Source organism: Chrysemys picta, chromosome 1, assembly GCF_011386835.1.
Source record: "Chrysemys picta bellii isolate R12L10 chromosome 1, ASM1138683v2, whole genome shotgun sequence".
NCBI classification, from domain to species: Eukaryota; Metazoa; Chordata; order Testudines; family Emydidae; genus Chrysemys; species Chrysemys picta.
Window position 1 is genome coordinate 57,013,262 of NC_088791.1, and position 21,355 is coordinate 57,034,616.

A 21,355-nucleotide genomic window follows, 5' to 3' on the forward strand; every position below is an offset into this window, starting at 1 on the left:
CAGAAATAGAGATTAAAATTTACAAAATGATCAGAGGGTAAAACAGTAGCCAAAAGAATATAAAATGAGAAATGACAGATGGCATGTTATCAGGACTTTTGTGCTTCCCCACAGTCAATGTGAATATTTCTTTAAGTTTCCATCAGAAATTATGTATACAGTATCACTGCTTATAGTGCATTATTGTATAAGGGTTTGTATACTACATACCTTAGCACAGTTATATTAAGAGTTGCATGTAAATTCCCATCATAAATGCTGTCTTCAGTATTAAAATGATAACTTTTAGATCATTGCAACTAAGAGCATATATAAATTGCTTCACAGCAAGTCCAGATACAAGACCAGGAGATAAGCTATTTCAGGTGGTGTAATTTGTAGCACTTCCTCTGCAATGTAAGGTCTTCAGCTTCTGCTTCCTTTCCTTCTAGAAGCTCGTGCTCACTGCCTGCTTTTACAATTCCCACACTTTTTGAAGTCTTTTATTTTTAGTATTGCCTGCAGAGGAGTTAGGCCAATTTACACAAGCTCAGCATCTGGCCAGCTCTTTACACACAGCAATGCAAACTGACGTGCACTCTGTTTTCTTATTTACTCCAAAAATAAATCATTTTAGGCCCCATTCAGTGACCATGGATGTCAATGGAGAGACTCCCAATGAAGTCAGTGGTCACAGGATTGGGCCTTAAATGTTTACAAACCCCCTTCAAAGTTAAGAACTCCCCCACATACTAGACAACTTTATTCTCAGTTAGGAATGGGACAGAAACAGGAATACTGTTTTGTGGTCAGGGACGGGAGGAAGCTGACAAACACAAAATGGATGGCAACCCAGCACTGTGGTAGGATGTTCGAAGGGTCAAGTATGGTGGCTTCCCTGCACAGGGGACCTGGATGGGCAAAAGTTGTGGCATAACTCAGGAAGGCTTCTGCCTCATGGCCAGTTATAATTATTCACTGTTCAGATTCATTTTTGTCTCTCATTCATCTGCTGTAAATACCTAGAAAGGTGCTGGATTCATAGATGATCTGAATGAGAATAGACATTCTTAAATAAGTAACAGTGGGCACTGGGATACTATGCCCTGTTGATCCTAAATTGGACGGCAAGTTCAGGAACATTATAATTGATTCATGGTTTCACTTTTCATGAATTATCATCCCTGCTTTCATTTATGAACACTACTAGTGTAACTACCAACCAGTGACACCAGTGTATAGGAGGGAGTGTATATAGGAGCTTTGTTAAATATATGAAGGACCAAGTTTGCCATGCCAACAGTCTCACACTGACATATCATGTCCCTTCTGAAACCCAATTTTCTTTCTCCAGTTCCACTCATTATTCTACGGATTTGTTTTGTGAGGCCTTTGACCAGGGTCACTCATATTTTTAGTCCAATGTAAGGCCAGGCTATACTAAAATGTTACAGCAACCTTGCTACATCACTGAGAGATGTAAAAAATCCACATCCCTGAGCGACGTATTAAGCTGACCTAGCCTTGATGTAGACAGGGCTAGGTCGATGGACCTAGCTACTGCCTCTTGGGGAGGTGGATAAACTACAGTGATGGGAAGGGTCTCCCATTTACACTGAAGCTCTACAGCAACCGTGTTTCTAGTGAAGACATATCTTAGGGCACCAATTCTATAAAGTCTCTAGCACATTGACTTCAATGAGACTATTCAGAATGTGCAAAGTTAAGCATGTTATAAGTATTTGAAGCTTTGGGACCTATTTTACTATGTTGCTATAGCTTCTGGCTTGTCTCCCCAGTCGAAGAATGACTCGTTGCCGTGCCCAACATGTCTGTGCTGGACGTGTATTCAGAGATGGGAGACTAATTTTACTGAGCCTGGCCAAAGTGTCACTTTAAAATAGTGACTTTATGAGCTTCCTGCTGTGGACACAAACATGAGAAAGCGGAACCTGATTCTGCAGTCGCTACATGCACTCCCAGGGCACAGATGGACTACAGCATTGGTCCCAAATGGTCCAGTTTCTGTTCTGTAGTAGTAAATTATGTGATATTACATATAGCCATAAGCAAAACCAGGGGTGGATTTGCACACCTGGGTTGTTTGAATCTGTGTATCATGTTATTTGAATCCAAACATTTTAGGGTTATAAGAATGGCCCAGTTTGTGTCCATTTCTACTTGTATGTTATATAAAGGGTGGGGGGCCATTAGTAACTTGAAACCCAAGTTAAACAGTTAATAACTCAGACGTTTTATCAGAAGGCTGACTTTTCCTACAGAAGACATGTGTATTAGCATTTGATATAGCCAAAGCCAGAGGACTCAGGCCTCCATTCGTGTGCTAAACTAAATTCTACTTTTATTGCTACTTGTTACAAGCAAAAAAGGAGGAGCATATCACAACACAGTGCAATTCTGTAGCCCATACATTGTTCTACAAAACCAACCAAAATTCAGATTCTAAAGCACTTCACATATAATTCAATTAGAAGCATTCGTCAATTATGGAAACAAAGGCTTAACCTAGGCAAAAGTTTCTTATAGCATTTCTCAAATAAGGTATTAAAACTTAAAAGTTACTTAGCAGATATGCTATCTCTTCTCCAGCAGACAGCAGGGGCTTTCAGATGAAAACTCTCAAATGTTTTGTATTTTAAATAATTCTTAGCTAGAGCTTAAGGTAGAAAGTCTTAGTTGTAACTCCAGCTAGGCTTTTAAATACTTCGGGGTAATGCCCAGTCTCTGTCCAGGTATAGTCCCAGGTACAAGGTGAGGCAGCTGGATGGAGACAAAAGACAGGGTCCTCTCTGCTTCTTAAGACTGGCTTGACTTAGTTCTTGGCCTACAGTCTAGTCTCTGGTATGAGGTGCATAGTTTTCCTCCTCTGGATTTGGTCCTGGACTCTGTAGAAACTTGTGGATACACTTAGATGTCCTAAACAATACTCTTAAGGCACAGAGATGACTTTCTTTGACCTATAGATAATTCTGCTTCTCCTAAAGTACTGACTTGTCAGCCCTTAGTTTCTATTGAACAAGGTGTGAGAAGTATTTTAACTTCTAGCCTATGCCTTCACTCTGAATATTCTTTTGCAGATTCATACTGGCTAGTCCATTTGCTGGACTTATTTCTGCCTCACATTCTCATTAAGTATATCCTGCTTCTGTTTCTCTCTCTATGCCCTCCTTGTAGGAGTCTCTCTCTTTCCAAAAACCTTCTTCCTCAGTCCCCTCTATACTGGCTCCTGTCTCTTTTTCCATTTTCCCACAAAACATCGTTAGTCAGAGCCGATAAGGGTCTTTTAACAAGACTTTTCTGGTTTTGTGGAAAAAGTGCAAATGGCCTTGTTTTAATCTAGGAACATTCTGGTCAGTGTACAGCTTGTATCTTTCTGAAAAATTAGACTGTCTGTCTTTATTAAAACTGCTTCATAAAACCCTGGGGAACACAAATTTCAGTCAATAATCATCAGATATAATCATATTTAACTTTCATTTCAGCAGTTCTAGCACATTCACCGGTATTATGCATATGTGCCTATAACACCAATCTGTCTTTAGTTAACCAGTAATTACAGCTGTTTGAAAAAATTCAAAATTATTTTTTTTAATATGAACAGACACATTTTTGCGGTTATTTTCACCAAAACATTCATACTGTTTTTCAACCAGCTATAGAGCTGGCCAAAAATGTACAATGGCATTTGTTTTAACAAAACAAGGGACAAAGTTTTTGCAAAAGTTGTTTCCATTTTTCAACCAGCCCTACTAGTACTTGTTGTTTTCTTGAGATTGACAAGATAAGGCAGTGTAGCTATGTATTGTAGCTTCACGTGTAGCCTACTGGTGACTATGTATTACAGGTCATCTTCTGTGCCAATCCATAGAGGTTATGAGTTACTAATTGTGTGTTAGGGAACCTAGAACTTCTTATAGGTGTCCTTTATTATTATTTAAATCAAAATCAAAATAAATATTAATATAAGTTATATTTTGTCATTTATATTTGCACATTCATTTCCCTACTCAGTTTAACTCTGGTAGATAGCATATAAAATAAATAATATAGTTCCTGGGTTATTGGCAGCTTTAGTGTCTGTCTGCACCTACAAACTATTCCATACAATGAATTGACTCAAACATTTCGATATTTTGTAAGTGTCACAACATTTTTATGAGTTCCACCTCTTCCACCTCCTATACAAAGAAGTCCTGAGTTTGCATCATAGTTTCTGAACAAATGTAAATGCAACAAGTGTAAGTTTTCTATGAATCTCTGCATTAAAAGATCGCAGTGGCCCTCACATTGGATTTTTATACAACAGGTCTCCTGAAAGATAAAACACACATTGCATATTTATTATTACTATTAATTATGTTACTGTAGCATCTAGGGTCCTCAGCTGAAATGCATATGGGTGCCCCATTGGGCTAGGCACAGTACAGACATGTAATAAGAGACTGTCCCTTTCTAAAGAGCCCATTGCAATCTAAATAAACAGGACAGACAAAAGGCTGGGAGGATGGTCTGCAAATCTCATGTTAGTTCCATGGCTCTTGTTTTGTTCTTTAATGGGGTTTTGTTGGGAGGTGATTAAACAGAGACAAAGGAAGGGAGAAGCAACGCTGAAGGGAGATAAAGGGCAAATGGCGAGAAGTTAAAGTGGAGAGACTATGTGGGAAGGATAGAAAGAGGAGTGGAGCAAGCAGTCAACCAATCAGCACAGAGGGAAGGCTTTTCAAAGAGAAGGACTGAAATTTTCTGAAAAGCAGTGGTGTCCAAGGCCCTGCTGCAGCTGCTTGTCTAGGCTCTTGCTGGCTGAGGCTCTCGGTGGCTCTTCCCAGAGTTTTTCTTTCTCGAGCTCACATGCATAGGGCAGCAGGGAGGTTGCAACACAGTTCCGGAGTAGGGGCAGCAGGCCCCAGCCCCCCCGTCCGCTCGGGTCCCACAGGGGAACGAACGGGCCTGGGCTGCCGATGCCTCCGCCCCGGGGCTGCCGCAGGATAGCACCAGCTGGGCAGCAGCCCAGACGCGACTGGCCAGGGGCTGGGCGCAGCGTGTGCGCTGCTGGGTCCCAGCAGCAGGCCCAGACTCGGGGGGCTCGGGCCCGGGCGCCCAAGCCGCAGCCTCTGAGCTTGGCCATCGGCCGCTTCCTCCCCCCACGGCAGTGGGAGCTGCAGCAGTGGCTGCTCCCGAGTCCCGCTCCCCGGGGGGAGAACAGCCGCCACCTGGCCCCGCGGGCCGCCCCCCTCCTCTCCCTACCGCCCGACTGAGTCCTGCCTGCACTCGGGGCCAGGCCCGACTCTCACTCACCCCAGCCCCGCGCTCCCCCTGTGTCTCCCAGGCCTCCCTCCAGCACTTGTGGAGGGAGGAGGAATGGTGAGCCTGGGGAAGAGGCGGGGATTCGGGGAGGGAGCTAATGGGGGGAGGAGGGGGCGGAGTTGGGGCGGGGGACAAACAAGGAAATATCGGGACAGTCCCGATAAAATCAGGCCGTCTGGTCACCCTAGCTGAAGCAGATCCCTACATCGCTTCCCCTGCCCAACTTCAAAAAGGGATGAGCACAAGTATTATGTACCTGCCCAAGGTTATGAGTTCCCTTACTCCCATCCATTCTACCTCCCCCCCGGGGTCATTGGTAGTATCTGCTGCCTATGAGAGGGACAGGCAGAGGCATCCGGGCGCAACCGCAAAATCAAAAGACTCAAAGAGGTTAGACCTGTTTCATAGGAAAGTTTATTCTAAGGAGGGGTTGCAGCTCAGGATTGGAAACCAGCATGCACTTTTGTGCAGGTGTGACTTTAACCTTTGGGACTCCATACTAAAATTTAAAGACATGCTCCCAGAAGTTGCTAGGCAGGAGTTGTCCTCCCTAGTGGAGGAGGAGAAAGCTGTAGCAAGGGCCTGGCTGCAGGCTGCTCTGGATGGGGCTGACTCGGCTGCCATGCTATGCCATGCATAGGAGCTACTGGTTGCAGGGAGGAACTTGCTCATTCCTCCTTTATCAGTAAGCAATTCACCTGTGGGAATTTTGCATAGCTCCTTCAATCAACCTCAAGGACTCTTACCTTCAGGGGAGCAGAATGAGTTAGCAGACCACCTAAGCCGGTCATTTTCAAGTCACCATGGTTGGTCACTTCATCCAGATGTAGCCAGGTGCATTTTCCAGCAGAAGAGGACTCCCCAGATAGACCTATCTTCAAACAAGTCCAACAGAAAATGTCACCAATTCTTCCCCCAACAAGATCACAATCCAGGCTCAATCACAGATACCTCCCTGCTATCCTGGACAGAAAAGTTTTTCCCACAATCCCACTCCTCCTATGCAGAGCGCTACCAAAGATCAAGCGGGACTATACCCAGGTTATATGAATAGCCCCAGCATGGCCCTGTCAATACTGGTTCTCCATTCTATTGGACCTCCCTGTTGCAACTCCAATCTCACTCCCATTGCACCGAGATCTGATCTTGCAAGACCATGGTCAGCTGCTCCACCTGAACCTGGCATAGGTCATCTCTGGCCAGAAGCGTCTCTGAACTGCGTGTCATAGCATCCAAACTACCATATACAGTCTTCTGTAAAGATAAGGTGGACTTATGCCCTTATCTGAATTTTCTCTCTAAAGTAGTTTCAAATTTTTATATCAATCAATTTACTTACCTGTTTTTTACCCCAAACCACATGCAAATAGGGATGAGCAATGGCTACAGATATTGGGTGCTAGATGAGCACTTGTGTTCTACTTAGACAGGACCAAATCATTTAGCCAGACATCCAACCATTTGTGGCTATAACAGACAGAATGAAAGGTCCTACAATTTCCTCACAGAGAATTTCATCTTGGATAACTTCCTGTATCCATGCTTGTTATGATGCGGCAGGCATTTCACCACCAGACAAGCTGATTGCTCACTCCACAAGATTGCAAGCATCCTCAACAGAATTCCTAGCGCAGATCCTTAAGCAGCAACCTGGTCATCGGTGCACACATTATCTTCCCATTATGCTATCACCCAGTACTCCAGAGATGCTGATGATTTGCTTGAACTATGCTACTGTCTCTGTGTACATGCACTCCAGTCCTTCTGCCTATATTATTGTCTGGGAGTCACCAAGAGTGGTATGAACAGGTGCAATCACTTGAAGAATTAAAAACGGTTACTAATATTTTGTGAATGTTGTTCCTTGAGATGTGTCCATTGCATGATCCACCCTCTGACCCCTCTACATTGGCGTTTACAGAAAGAAGGAACTGAGGGAGCTTGGGGTCTGCTGGGCCCTTTGTACTGACGTCAGCGACGCAAAGCAGCAGAGGGTTCTCAAGCTGCCCCAACGGGCATAGGCGCCGACTCTGTGGGTGCTCCGGGGTTGGAAAAATTAGTGGGTGCTCTGCACCCACCAGCTCCCCGCCCTACCCCCATGCCCCATCTCATCTCCGCCTCCTCCCCTGAGCATGCCGTGTCCCCGCTTCTCCACCTACCTCCCAGCGCTTGCTGCCGCAAAACATCTGTTTCGTGGTGTAACAAGCTCCGGGAGGGAGTGGGGAGGAGCAGGAACACGGTGCGCTCGGGGGAGGAGGCGGGGAAGAGGTGGGGCCGGGGCTGGGATTTTGGGGAAGGGATTGGAATGGGGGCGGGAGGGGCAAGGCAAAGGTGGAGTCAGGGTGGGGCCGGGGGCAAAGGGGGGTCAAGCACCCACCGGCGCCAGCAGAAGTTGGCACCTATGCCAACGGGTACCACTGAGGGAAAAATTTCCAGCAACTGTGCATGGGGTGCATGCACACCAGCAGTGCAATGGACATGTGCAACATAGTTTGAAGAACAGTTACAAAAGGTTAGCAATCGTTTGGGTTTTTTTGAAAAATGGAATTTCCAAGATGTTATAGCATAAGAGTTATGATAACATCATACGAGTAGCAAGTGACAGTGTGAACGGAAAAACTGTTTTTTAACCTACACGCTGTAGGTTATTTAAACATACTTGTATTTACTATAAGTATCATTTAAGCTAAATTTCATGAAAACATTGGGGAAAATATGGTGTTTGCTTAATCTACATAAATAGAACAGCAGATCTGGTTGGGGGCAGAAGGAGGGGGGTAGCAAATTTGAGGCAGATGAGAATAAGTGAATTCAGCACTAAAAAAAATAAATTTTTATATGTGTGAGAGGCAAGAAGGTCAAAACTTAAGACAGGCAAAGGAAGGCAGTCAAGTCTTGCTATTCTCCAAGGTATTATATTAAATGTAAACAGCTTACCAGCAGCATCGGAAGCTGCTTAGCAACATCATTAGTACAGGATTTTAAAATGATTGGGGAATATTTTGTTATTGTTTTATATATAAGGAAAGGCAGCATTTAAAATATTGATCCTAAACCCTTAAAAATGATGAAACGAGAAAAAGGGACTGCCTGGATAAAATGTTGGCGTCAACAAGTTTTCAACTAAATACCAACCAGACATGATTTTCAACAGAAGGTGCACAATCCTATGCAAAACACTGATTAAAATGCTTAATCAAGTAAGCTGAGATGACAAACAAGACCAGCTGTAGAGCAAAGATTGTACCATATCAGCTGTGCACACAGGATGGCCTAGACCTGGGAATTGTCCACACTGGAGAAGTCATCATGTTGAAAATTATTGTTCAAAACAGAATCTGATAAAAATCGACATTTCACCATGTTGGTAGTGCAGCATTTTAAAAATTGTGGCATCTGAAGTCTTGAGAGGCACATTTTCTGTTTGTGGGAAGGTGGTCCCTCTTCATGCTGGGATATTCTCTTTTGTTTGTTTTCTGAAAGCACACGTTGGTTGGCATTACAGCATATTCTATGAATCTACATAAGGCAAAGATGCATTTTAATGAGCGACCATTAGTTGAGTTGATATGACTTTGTGTATGGACAATAGAAGAAGAACATGTCAAACAAATGACCAGTAGCTGTGTAGCAGTGAGCTAGAGTTGCTTGCTCTTTTCCAAATGTCATCAATGAATATCAACTATCCCCATTCCCTTTGGGATGGACAGTGTGAAGCATGGGGGGAACCCTGAGAAGTCACTGTTTTGGGATTTATGTAGAAATTTTCCAAGTTCAAGTTAAAGTGTAACATGAAAATAGTCTTATTTTGGAAGCTTAGTAGCATCTACATAGTTAGGATTGTTTTCTAAACTGGGCTTAAAATAAGGAATACATTCCTTTGTTGTCTTTAAAAGCAGGTGGCCTCTCAGTGTGAAATTTCACACCAGGGTAATTTCTATTCTCTTTTAATTTTTTGTGGCCCTGGTACCGCCATTCCTTCACCCTCTTTTCTGAACTAGTAGAGCAAACATCCACAACTAATAGTATTGGCAGGGGATACTTTGGTAAAGCGATGTTTGGAGCAAGGTGAGCTGAGGGATGGCACCTAAGAGTGCAGTGTGCATAGAGGCCGACTCCGTGGGTGCTCCGGGGCTGGAGCACACACGGGGAAAAATTAATGGGTACTCTGCACCCACCAGCAGCCAAGCTCCCCGCTCCTCGCCTACTTCTCCCCACCCCGAGTACACCACGTCCCCGCTCCTCCTCCTCCCTCCCAGCTCTTCCCCCCTCCCCCTGCTGCCTAACAGCTGTTTGGTGGTGCTTAGGACTTTCCGTGAGGGAGAAGGAGGAGCAGGGATGTGGCACACTCAGGGGAGGAGGCAGAGAAGAGGCAGGGCAGGGGCAGGGACATGGGGGAAGGGGTGGAATGGGGGCACTAAGGGGGTGGGGCTGGGGTGAGAAAAGGCAGGGTGGGGCAGAGACATTGGGGAAGGAGTGGAATGGGGGTGGGGCGAGGGCAGTGCAGGGGTGGGAAGAGGCGGTGCAGGGGTGGGGCCAGGGGCGGGCAGGGTTCGAGCACCCACTGGGCCGAGGGGAAGTCACTGCCTATGGCAGTGTGTGGTTTGTGGTGTACGGTAGTTGTAATGGTAAACTGTAGTCTTATGGCTGGAAGAACACAGGATTCAGACCGATAAGTGGCTTAACTTTTCATTTCCTTGATTTTTGTAAGGTTAATGTCAGGTGTGTTGTTTGTGCAGCAACATTAGATACTTCATGACAAAGTTTTTTTAATATATTACTATTATTGGTATTGTGGTGGTACGCATGATTGGAGATGCTGTGTGCTAGGTGTTACCAAACACATGTATACATGCTGCCTTCCTTGAAGAGCTTACAATAAAATTTAAGAAAGGGGGCACGCGTGCAGACACCACACACCCACACAAAAGAATCCGAAGGAAGAGAACAGGGCGGATAAGAGTAACTGTCATATGCCATATGGTTACATGGGCTAGCAATGTGCTAACTTGCTAGTTCTGAAACATTTACATTTTTTTATTAACATTTAAAATTTGTTTATCAAATCACAATCCCCTGAGTCCTGCAACATTTCCTCTACACATATAAGAGTAAGGCCTGGTCTACATTAGAAAATTAGGTTGGTTTAACTACGTCAGTCAGGGGAAGAATTTTCCATCTACCTAGCTACTGGCTCAAAGGGAGGTGGATTACCTATGCTAGTGGGAGAACCCCTCATCAGCATAGCTAGTGTCTATACTAAAGCACCGACTCTTGTGGTTTTATTATGAGTTTGAGATATTTTTCTTGAAGCCCCAGGTCCTGATATCACGTGTATATGTGAAAATCTGAGCTTCCATTTAAAAGAAAAAATAATTTTCTGGACTTCATGGTTGCAGAGAAAACCTGAACCTTAAAGGCTCAAAAGAGAGACTGCAAATAAAACGAAACCTCAAAAAATTGTTTTGTAAAAAATCATGATTTTTAAGGAAGTCTTATGATATTTTCTGGGTTGGCAATTATTGCTATGTTTAGAACAGGAAATGCATCCAATATTTAGGCACTGTAGTGTGGTAACCATTGGTAAAAGTTGACATTAATGGAGGAATCACTCTTTGCTCAACAATTAATCCCCTCAGCTCCCTAATCAGAGAAAAGTAACAGAAAGGATGAATTCCTCCAATTTGTGTGTCTTTTTCTTAAGGATGCCAATAACTAAGCGCAGTATTCCAGGTGGAGTCTTAGAGGAGCTGCTGTTTCTTGCTGTCTCACAAGGGTCCCTATCTGTAGTCTGAGCCTCAAATCATTGTCTTTCTTTGGTGCCAGTTTTACAGGCCTTAATTGTTTGCCTGGACTATTTTTAAATAAAGAGTCTTACATTGAAAGTGGTTTGTCATTTTCACATGCCAGTGTTCTGAGTCAGTTTACCAACTGCGGTACATGTAACAGTGGAATAGTCTCAAGATTATTGGGTATATTCAGTAAGAATGAAGAACAGTACCAGCGGAAGCTTGGTTTCCATGCAGCACCTTTGTTCCCAGAAGTCAGACATTAGAGTAGCTTTTAAAAAGGGGGGTTTGACTGATTTATATGGAGGGTTTGCCTTTGCTCCAAGGGCAGTATTTCTTCGGACGTGTAATAAGATATTGCTTAATATAGGGATTTCTAAACTGTTAAGGCTTTTGTTTTTGACTGTGTTTGTAGTTTCTATACACATGGGTAATTAAAAACAATATTAATGTTGCACATATGTAATTTAAAGGATATTTGGCAAAGGCTTGTGATCTGAACAGAAATTCATTTAGTTGTCTAATTCCCTCTTGTGCGATAAAGGCAATGCTGAAGAGAGGCTTGGGAAAGGTTGCAAAATGTATTGCATAAGTAGCTGCAGTTTATTTTTTGTTGACAGCTTCCATTTGCTGGTTACTCTTTGTAACTAGAAGCTAGTTATTTGCAGAATATTCACAGCACATTATCTAAATTTCTGTTAAGCTCTTGTATACAGTGTTGTGGTAACTGGTCCCATGATATTAGAGAGGCAAGGCAGGTGAGGTAATATCTTTTATTGGACCAACTTCTGTTGGTGAGAGAGAGAAGCTTCAGAGTTTACACAGAGCTCTTCCTCACATTTGGGAAATGTACTCAGAGTGGCATAGCTAAATACAAGGTAGAACAGATAGTTTAGCATAAGTAGTTAGCACATATTTTAAAAAACCATTCAAGGTCAAGTGGCCAGTTAACACCTCTCCAATCATAGAGGGGAAAGGAGAAAATAAAAAAAAAAACTGAGTGGAGGTGTGTGTGGATGTGGTGGCTGTTAAATAGATTGTTGTAATAAGCCATAAATACAATCCCTATTCATGCATGATTCCCCCCTCCTCCCCCCGTTTTCCCCTCCTTCCCCCAAAGAGTGGAGACATGTTAATTGGCCAGTAAAGGAGGACAATAAAGGATATGGCTCTGAACTCTGAGTTTATGCTGTAGGAACCTTCCTCCAGGGACTAGTTCTTGTATTTGGTTCCTAGGTGCTATAATGATTGGCACACTATAAATACACACCTGGATGGTTGCCAAAGTCTCACAAGATAATAAAGCTGCAGTGTCACTGGCCGACCGCTGGAACAAACATAATATCACCAGTCCCCCAAAAGATACCCCCTGGTGGTGCACCACGGCATCCAAAATGCCCCAAGAGTCACTGACCAACAACGGTGGCATGGTGCCACTCCACTCTCCCCCACAGCCCTGTGGCCCAAGCTGTGCTGTAGACCCCCCACCCAGCTTTGCCACCCCCTCCCCCCTCCCCCACACACCCCCACAGCTTGCCTCTCCCCTGCCCCTCGCAGCTTCCCTGATACACCTCCCCTTGCTAGTGCACAAGCATTGCAGAACCAGCAGCCAGCAAGGGCAGGCAAATCACAGCCTGCTGCTGCTGCAGCCTGCCAACCTACTGTTATCAGCCCCCCCCCCCCCCCCAAACCAGAACCCCCCCCATACTAAACCAACCAACCAAATCCCTGTAACTAGTAGTGCAGGCAGGAGATAGCCCGTGGAGAGAGAGTAGGCACTGGAAGGGCACGCAAGAAGCAAGCACATGCAGCAATCTCACAATGACACTCACAGGGAGAGGAACCCATCCCAAAGTGAGTGAGTGAGCTGGCTCCCTCCAGCTCACATAGATGGAGCATGGGCAGGCTGGGCTGCCCCCCGCCCGGGCTCCTGGTTCCCTCCTTGGCCTGCTATTGCCATGTCAATCGGGCTGACCTGGAGCATTGGCCCTGGGGCTGTTAGTCTCCAGATCCTGATTTCTTCCCATCCCCTTTCTTTTGGTGTTGGGAGAGGGATTGTGCAACCAGGAGCCAATCACAGTCTCTGGCGGGCAATTAAAAAAAAAATCAGCAGCCATACCTCCCAGAAAAGCCCAAAAGGAAAGCCAAAACAAGCAACAAGCTACTTAAAAAGCCAAAAAAGCCTAGAAATGAGTAACAAGCGACTCAAAGAAATGATAAGCCTAGTCTTTTTAAACCAAGTGGAAATTGGCTTTTTCTTGGCAAGCCTGAATAGGTTCCTGGGAGGAAAAAAGGATGGATAGTCCCATATGTATTGTGTAGCCTTGGTCTATAGAAGACCTGGGTTCAATTCTCTTTTCAACCAGAGATGTCCTGTGTGACTTTGAGCAAGTCACTTAGCCTCTCTGTGCCTCAGTTTCCTATCTGTAAAGTGGGGATTATACCACTTGCCTTCCATAGAGGGGTGTTACATTAAAGATTGTGAGGTGCTCAGATACTACATTTTGGGGGGCATATTAGTACATAAGCCAAATAAAGGGAAAAGTGCCTTTAGGACAAAAGGAAACCCTCAGAGTCCCAAGGTGGAGAATGTTCTAGCTCCCTGATTTCCATGGGACTAGAAGGAAAACATAGAAATCTGCTGCTCCAATCTAATAGGAATGGATCTTTAACAAAAATCTTTGTCCGTCCTTGCTCTGAAGGAGAATAGAGGGCATTTTTCATGGCTGTTAGTTATGAAGAGGTGTATTGATTGAACCCTCTTTCTGAGCAGTAAGTCCACTACATACTGCGTCAGAGATCACTCATGCTGACCTTATAGTCTGTGATTTAATGTGTTCATTAATATGTTATCTGTCCTTTCAGGTACAGAGCCATTGGATACACTCAGTGTCCCAAGCATTGTTACCACAGAGTCAGAGCTTTCAGACAAAGTAGTTGGGAATGGGCACTCCTTGTTTGTTGACATAAAATGTTGCTGTGGTGTTGTCTGTTAGAACGGTGCTTAATTAGAGATAGGAAAGATCTCAGAATCCATCATATGCTTCAGAGGGGTAGCCGTGTTAGTCTGAATCTGTAAAAAGCAACAGAGGGTCCTGTGGCACCTTTGAGACTAACAGAAGTATTGGGAGCATAAGCTTTCGTGGGTAAGAACCTCACTTCTTCAGATGCAAGACACTTGCATCTGAAGAAGTGAGGTTCTTACCCACGAAAGCTTATGCTCCCAATACTTCTGTTAGTCTTAAAGGTGCCACAGGACCCTCTGTTGCTTTTTACATCATATGCTTTTAATTCTAGAGTGTTCTGATGGACAGGTGTGCGCCTCACCCAATTTGATGACCAGGTGATGACTACTACGGATGAAATACTGAAGGAAACTCCAGTGAGCTCATTGTTCGCTAGTTCAGGCATTTCCAAACATTTTCATAGGGTAGTTCACTTCCCAATAAGAGAGATTGTCTCATAGTCCATTTTCCTTCCAATTTACACTTACTGCAATTCTTTGCATGGAAAAGGGGCTGTTATGAAAGCATTCAATAGATTTTAATTATTTTAAAATGCATTTTAGCAGCTGAAAACAAAGATGATGAGCCAGCACTATTTAACAAACCACTCTCCACAGACAACCAGCAATTGCTCCAACGACTACAATGTGGGAACATCTGCTTTAGTTCCTACCCAGGAAGAGGTTTAAAGATTTTTGAAGGAATGGTCAAAAGTGTCCCCATGTTGTCCTTGTTTAGAGTTTTATTTGAAGCTAGCCTGTTTGTAACAGGCTGTCAGTGTTTGTCTGAAACACCTGTTAGCAGGTGATTTTACCGTGAAAGGATTAAGTGGGTCTGGTGACTCACTGAGGTAGGGATCTCATTACTGTACCTTTGAAGTGACTTTATTGGGAGGGTGTGGTCTGAGCAGCACTGAGGGAAGACCTCTAAGAGCAGCTAAAGCTGATAGAAGGAGCAAGCTAATCTTATGGTATTTTATTGTTGCTTTCTTTGTTAATAAAGTCAAACATCAGAAGAAGAATGAATTTGGACTTTACAATGTGAGCTGAGGTCATAGCTCAGATTTGGAAAGGTTCCTGTTTGCAGTTATTTGTTATGCTGTTTCTCTGATAGCATCTTGTAGGATTCTCTCTGCCCCTGCTCTGTCCCCTCAGAGTTGGGAGGTTAGCTTTTGAGTTGTGTTCACACCTTGGTTTTTCATTTTTTCTCTGAGGCACATGTTTTGATCTTATGTTGATCATTTTGAATTGAGATTTTTCCTCCTGGGAGCTTCACCTTCCACTCAGTCAAAGGGACAGACTGGAATATTAAGAAAGCAGCATTTATACTCAGCAGGGGGCGCGGTTTGCAATACTGCCTTGCTATCATAGCCCTCAAAGGTCAAAAAACCTTAAGAACTAGGGAAGTTCTGCCAATCTCACACTAAGCCAGGAGTGAGAATCCTGCAAGATATCTTCTAAGAAGCAGAATTGCACAATAATTTTCTCTGTCTGCTGTAGGTGATGTAATAAGAAAGAAGTGGTTTGACCAGTGGCGAAGGTAGTTTTATGAAAAATTGATGCAATATTAAGAATAAATAAATAACTAGCTTTCCTATAACACTTTTCATATGAGCATCTCAAAGCACTTTACAAAGATGGGTAAGTATCATTATACCCATTTTCTACATGTTTTCTACTGGTAATTGTATTATCTGGTAGTGGTATTTCCCATAACAACTGTTCAACTCAAATTTTCCTGCTTTTACATGGTTGCAGTGTACCATGTCACAGCAGGCCGTCCGTTTTTTTTAATCTTAAACTAACATTTGTGACTCATAAGCATTTCTGCATATTTGACCTAATGATAAAGAGAAATGTGCCACTAAACTATTGCTGGATTACCCTCCTAGATAATGTGCAGTCACATTGACATTTGTGTCTTGTAAAATGAAGTTTGTGGTTCGATAAGGTAGTACAAGAAATGCCAATTTTATTTTTCACTGTACAAGCATCTGACTGTGCACACCATGTAATTGTAGTTTGTAAGCCTTTATAGACAATACCCATTTTTCTAATGGAACGTTAAGTGAAACATAGGAACACATTTATGCATAGAAAGCCATATATTTTTAAATTGTGTCAGTATAAACAAACAATGTTAATACAGTATCACATTCCTAGTTCTTTCATAGTTATAGATACAAAATTAATTTATTAATGGATATTTTCAAGTGGCTTTTCCCATTTTATCTTGATTATACAAGATACACACATAGAATGATTGAAGAATGCAAGAATTGCACATCATGGAACATCTATTCCGCAGTATACACAGCATTTTTCCAGATAGTCTGAGCTAATAGAGATGAATGTTTGCCAGGCAGTGCATTGGATTTTGAGATGTGAAGAGAGAAATAAATTCTTCAACTTGTAGAAAACAAAAGGTTTGAATTTTTGTTTTTTTGCCAGTGCTGGTGGAAGTTAAAACAACTTGCTGCTATTATATCGATCCTATCCAAACAAAATTATTTATATTGTGACAAAGCTAAGTACCTTCCTCCCATGCACCATTTTCCACAATGACTGTCCTTGACCACCACCAGAAAATGAATTTGATTTCTCTAATGCAAAAGGTAATTGGATTTTTCTTTATTGAATGCATCCCTTTAATGACTGTCTTTGCTTCTGCCAATTTAGCTGCAAGTGACCTGACATTGATCTGATGATAAGACTTAAAATAAATGCTGGAGCTAAGAGATGAAAAAGACCAGCTGTCTGATATCAGAATGAACATTTCCTGCCTCATCTTGCCATTTTCCTCAGCAAATGTCACTTACTTGAATGCCATTCTTATAAAACACGCTGCTGTAATAACTGGTCACACAGCTGCAGATTGCTTCCTTCTAGCAAATATAATAAGTATTTCCCAGAAAGTACTCTGGAGAAAACATTTTGAAAATTGAATAAAACCCACCCGGTAATCATCTGTTTCCTTGCAATATTTATTACTGTACAGAATCTTCCTGGAACTGGAAAAGTATTGCTGAATGAAATTAATTAAATCTTTAGAGGGGCCTTTTAAGCATTAAATATGTATCCAAATATTTATTTAGTTAACCTTGGTGGTCCTATTAAGATAAAAACTATCATAACATGGGTGATTGGAGAAAGGAATTACCAAAGGAAAACCATTGGAAATGGTAGTATTTCAGTATACAATCAATTCTTCAAGCTAAGAGTGATAGAATCCTGGAGTACATATTTGTTTATATACCATATATGCTTAAAGTTTTCATCATCATTTAGGACCCAGTTCTGCAATGTGTTGAACGCCTTCATTCCCTGAGGTCTGAGAACCTGAAAGTTGAGAGATGAATTTGCTTCATATGTGGCTTTGATTTAAACCAGGCATCGGCAATCTTTGGCATGCGGCCCATCAGGGAAATCCGCTGGTGGGCAGGGATGGTTTGTTCACATGCAGCGTCTGCAGGTTCGGCCGATCGCAGCTCCCACTGTCCGTGGTTCGCCGTTCCAGGCCAATGGGGGCTGCGGGAAGCAGTGAATGCCAAAGGTTGCCGATCCCTGATTTAAACATAGGATTTGTGTTTCCTTTGATAAACACTATAAAATGTCTTTGAATGAAAATACTAATTCACATGCTAGCTGATTAAATTAGAAAACCCAAACAAAAACAACTCCATGCTTCAAAAATAAACCAGGAAGAAAATACAAATAGAAAATTCTCCGTAAAACTGGGTTCTATTTGGAAGTGAGTAAAACTAGGGGTTTTTCTGTTGAAATCTCTTTAGGGGTTACTTTTATATTTATTCAAGCAATTAATAGTTTAAACAGTGTAGTGATGCTAGTGGCAGATAAACATTTGTTTTACTGCATTTCACAGCAAGTACTGTATACTGAATTTTTTTTTTAAACTTGTGTATGTTTTCCCCACCACTGGGTTTTCTAAATAGCATGGTGGATGAAATTACTATACTGTATTTTTCAATACTTTATAAGTGTTAATCTAAAAAAAAGGATATGGATTTTTAACACGCCCAAAGATCATGGATATCCAAATCCATTGCTTTAGTACAGGCCCATTTCTAATTCTTTTTGTAAATCATCCAAAAGTAGTATGTGTGTATGGGTCTCTGGGCAGAGTTTGACAGATGGTCCGTTTAAATATGAGTACTGAAAATTAGAATAAGCATTTCAATTTTTAAATATCATGTAAGAGAACAGCACAGGTTTTAGGGTCATATATGGCCTTTACTCTGTGTGTACATTTCTCTTTGGCATCTGGGATCGAGAGCAGATCGAGGGTAGCATATGGCCCTTACTGCACAAGCTTCCCTGGCTTCAACACCCTGGACTGCAATTCAGATTTCATAGCCAAAATTCTCCCGATACTATGCTTGTAGAACTTGGACTTACCTCCCCAGCTGGAGTCGAACTGTACTGTTTGCCTTCTTCATATAACTATGAAGAAAGTAACCTACATCCATTTTTTCTTAGATCTTCATAAGTAACTTGCTCATTTACATTAGCACATCTCTCAGGAAGGTGTACAAACCAGTTCTAGAAGGCAGACCAGAGTTCATGTAGGTTTTGAATAAGAGAGCTGCAGATAATATCTTTGTTCAGATTTTCAGCTTAGCTGTCGTTACAAATGTTGATTAGAATTATCTGAAATGAAAAACCTTTTGTAATCTAAAAATTTGTGTTTTTAAACTTTGTGACTCTGATTTAAACCTAAATGATTTCCTTCTTCCTCCATAGGTCACTGATATGATGCTTCAGGACAAGCCCTACCCTGACTGGGGGAAGTCTGCCAGAGCTTTCTGGAAGAAAGGGAATATTAGGATCATTTTATTCTGGTAGGAAAACGGTAAAATCCAATTATTGAAGTGAGCCTTGAATAGACATCCAAACCTCTGCCAAAGTACCCTCTAACGCTCTATGTCAGTGAAGAACTTTGAAGTGAATACATGATAAGAATAAAACTGGTAAAGGATTTAAGCTATATTTTCTAACAAAATATCATACAATATTTGTCAGCCTGTTAAAACAATTTTTATGTGAATAAAAAAGCTTTACGGCAATTTAAATCAATGCTGCATATGCATGAAGACCCTCTAACAGGAATATATGACATATGAGCCAAATTTTAAAATTGCCACAACCTGGCTTCCATTTTTTGTCCAGGCAGTTGTGGGCACAAAAGTGTAGGATCAAAATTGCTGGCACATATGATAACAGTAAGATGTCTAATTACCTGTTTGTCCCTGTATATAAGTTAACTAGACATCTAAATGCCCTCTCATGTGCTTGCAGTTAAATGTGGTAACATTTTGCATTCACAATTGAATGTGAACAGAAAAATAGATTGGGCCCATAGCATATTGTCAAAGACATAAAAAGGATAATACATTCTTCAGATATAGGAAGCCTATGAGAATATCAGTGAGTGTTATTCTAGCAAAGGATAAAGGGAGAAATTCAGGAGGTTATGTTGTAGAGAAGCTAAATTATTTCTTTGCATCAGTGCTCACCAGAGAGGATACTGGGATACTTACTTTTTTTCCAGGTAATAAAGACATGATACCGTAAGAAATGGGGGTGTCAAAAAGAGGAGACACCCAGGAGTTCTGGAGTAACTTAAGAATGAAGGGGCCAAGCTAACAAAAATATGCAGCTCTCATTAAAATCAAGTATACTGGAGGACTGAGGGTTAATATATGTTGTACCTGTTTTGTTTTGTTTTTAAAGTGATGGAATGATTCTGGCAATGACCAACCACTGACAGTTCAGTACCAGGTAATCTGATTGAAATGATAATTAAGAATAAAATATATATAAAAAAATCCTTAGACTAACATATGATAAAAGAAACCAGCATAGCTTTTCTAAAGGAAAATAATCCCTCTCTGATCTATAAGAACTCTTTTGAGCATGTCAGGAAAATAGTAGATGAAGGAGAACTGGTGGATCTAATGTATTTGGATTTTTTTCAAAAGGCCTTTGACAAAGTTCCTCACACGAGACAATTAAGAAAATTAATAAGTCTTGGAGGGAGAGATAAAGCAGATTAGAAATTGCCTAAGAAATAGATAACAGAAAGAATAAAATAGTCTTTTTTTGCCATGTTGCAAACTAAAAATGCGGTGCCCCAAAATTCTGAACTAGGATTAGTATTTAACCATGACCTGGAGGAAGGATTGCACAGTAATGTGGCAAAAATTGCAGATGACATAAAATCATTTAGGCTTGTCAAGACTAGAGCAGACTATGTGGGATGTAAGAATGCTAGGCGAATGGGCAGCAGAATTGCAGATGAAATTGATTGTTCACCAATGCAAGGTAATGTATATTGGAAGCAATAATGAGATGTATATATTAGTGAGCCTGAAATCAACTATGTTCAGGGGGAAACAGTAAACCCTGACATCATTGTGGACAGCACAATGAAAACCTCTGTTTCAGAGGTGGGAGTGGTCAAAAAGGCAAACACAATGCTAAAATACATATCTAGCAGGATAGAAAAGATCAAGTCATGACATAAATCAATGGCATGCCTTCATCCAGAATACAGTATTAAATTCTGGTCAGTCTCATAAAATAGAGAGCTTCTGGTGAAGTGACTAGTTAGTCATGAAGAGGCTTTCATTTGAAAAAAGATTGAAAATACTGAGACTATTTAGGGGACAAGTAAGAATTGCCATGGTAAAGATATTTTATTTTCGAGAGAGAACAATCAAACACTATAAAAAAAAAACCATCAGTGTCCTTACAAAAGATGTTCTGAATTTTTTACAAGCCAAAATTGTATAAAGCCATATTTGCTTTCGCATAACAGTCACACTAAAATTGCCACAAAAAGTTGAAAATAGAAATGGATTAAGTAAAAAGTTTCTTTTCATGAATATGTTTAAAATAAAGAGTGTTTTTAATGAGGACTTAGAAGCACAAAGGGCAACATAAACTCTTTTATTTATAGCTATCGGCAATGAAATAAAATCACCTTAGGCAAGACTCCATATTAAATAGAGACATTATTTATATAGTGTGTGTCAGACATACAGTAACAGTAGACGTGTGTTTTTTCTTATGAGGAGGAGAAAGGGAGAGGTAAAGCTAACTAATATTATGGGTGGTAATATAAAGTATTAGTCTTTCTTTCTTTGCTCTGTTTAGCGACTTGTGACATAAATGGGTTCATTTTGGTAAGCTGTCCGAAAAGAACATCCTAAGTATAAAATGCCACAGAAATATATAT

The 21,355-nt window shown here is 41.6% G+C and overlaps 1 protein-coding gene across 5 annotated transcripts in view; it reads left to right on the forward strand.

Moving 5' to 3' along the window:
• TMEM117 (transmembrane protein 117) overlaps positions 1 to 21,355 on the forward strand; it is a 347,322-nt gene that overhangs the window by 207,034 nt on the left and 118,933 nt on the right. For all 5 annotated transcript variants that reach the window (XM_065557570.1, XM_008162495.4, XM_008162496.4 and 2 more), the window contains one exon: positions 18,859 to 18,956. In XM_065557570.1, coding sequence (XP_065413642.1) covers positions 18,859 to 18,956 — 98 coding nt within the window. The remainder of the gene's footprint in view (positions 1 to 18,858; positions 18,957 to 21,355) is intronic.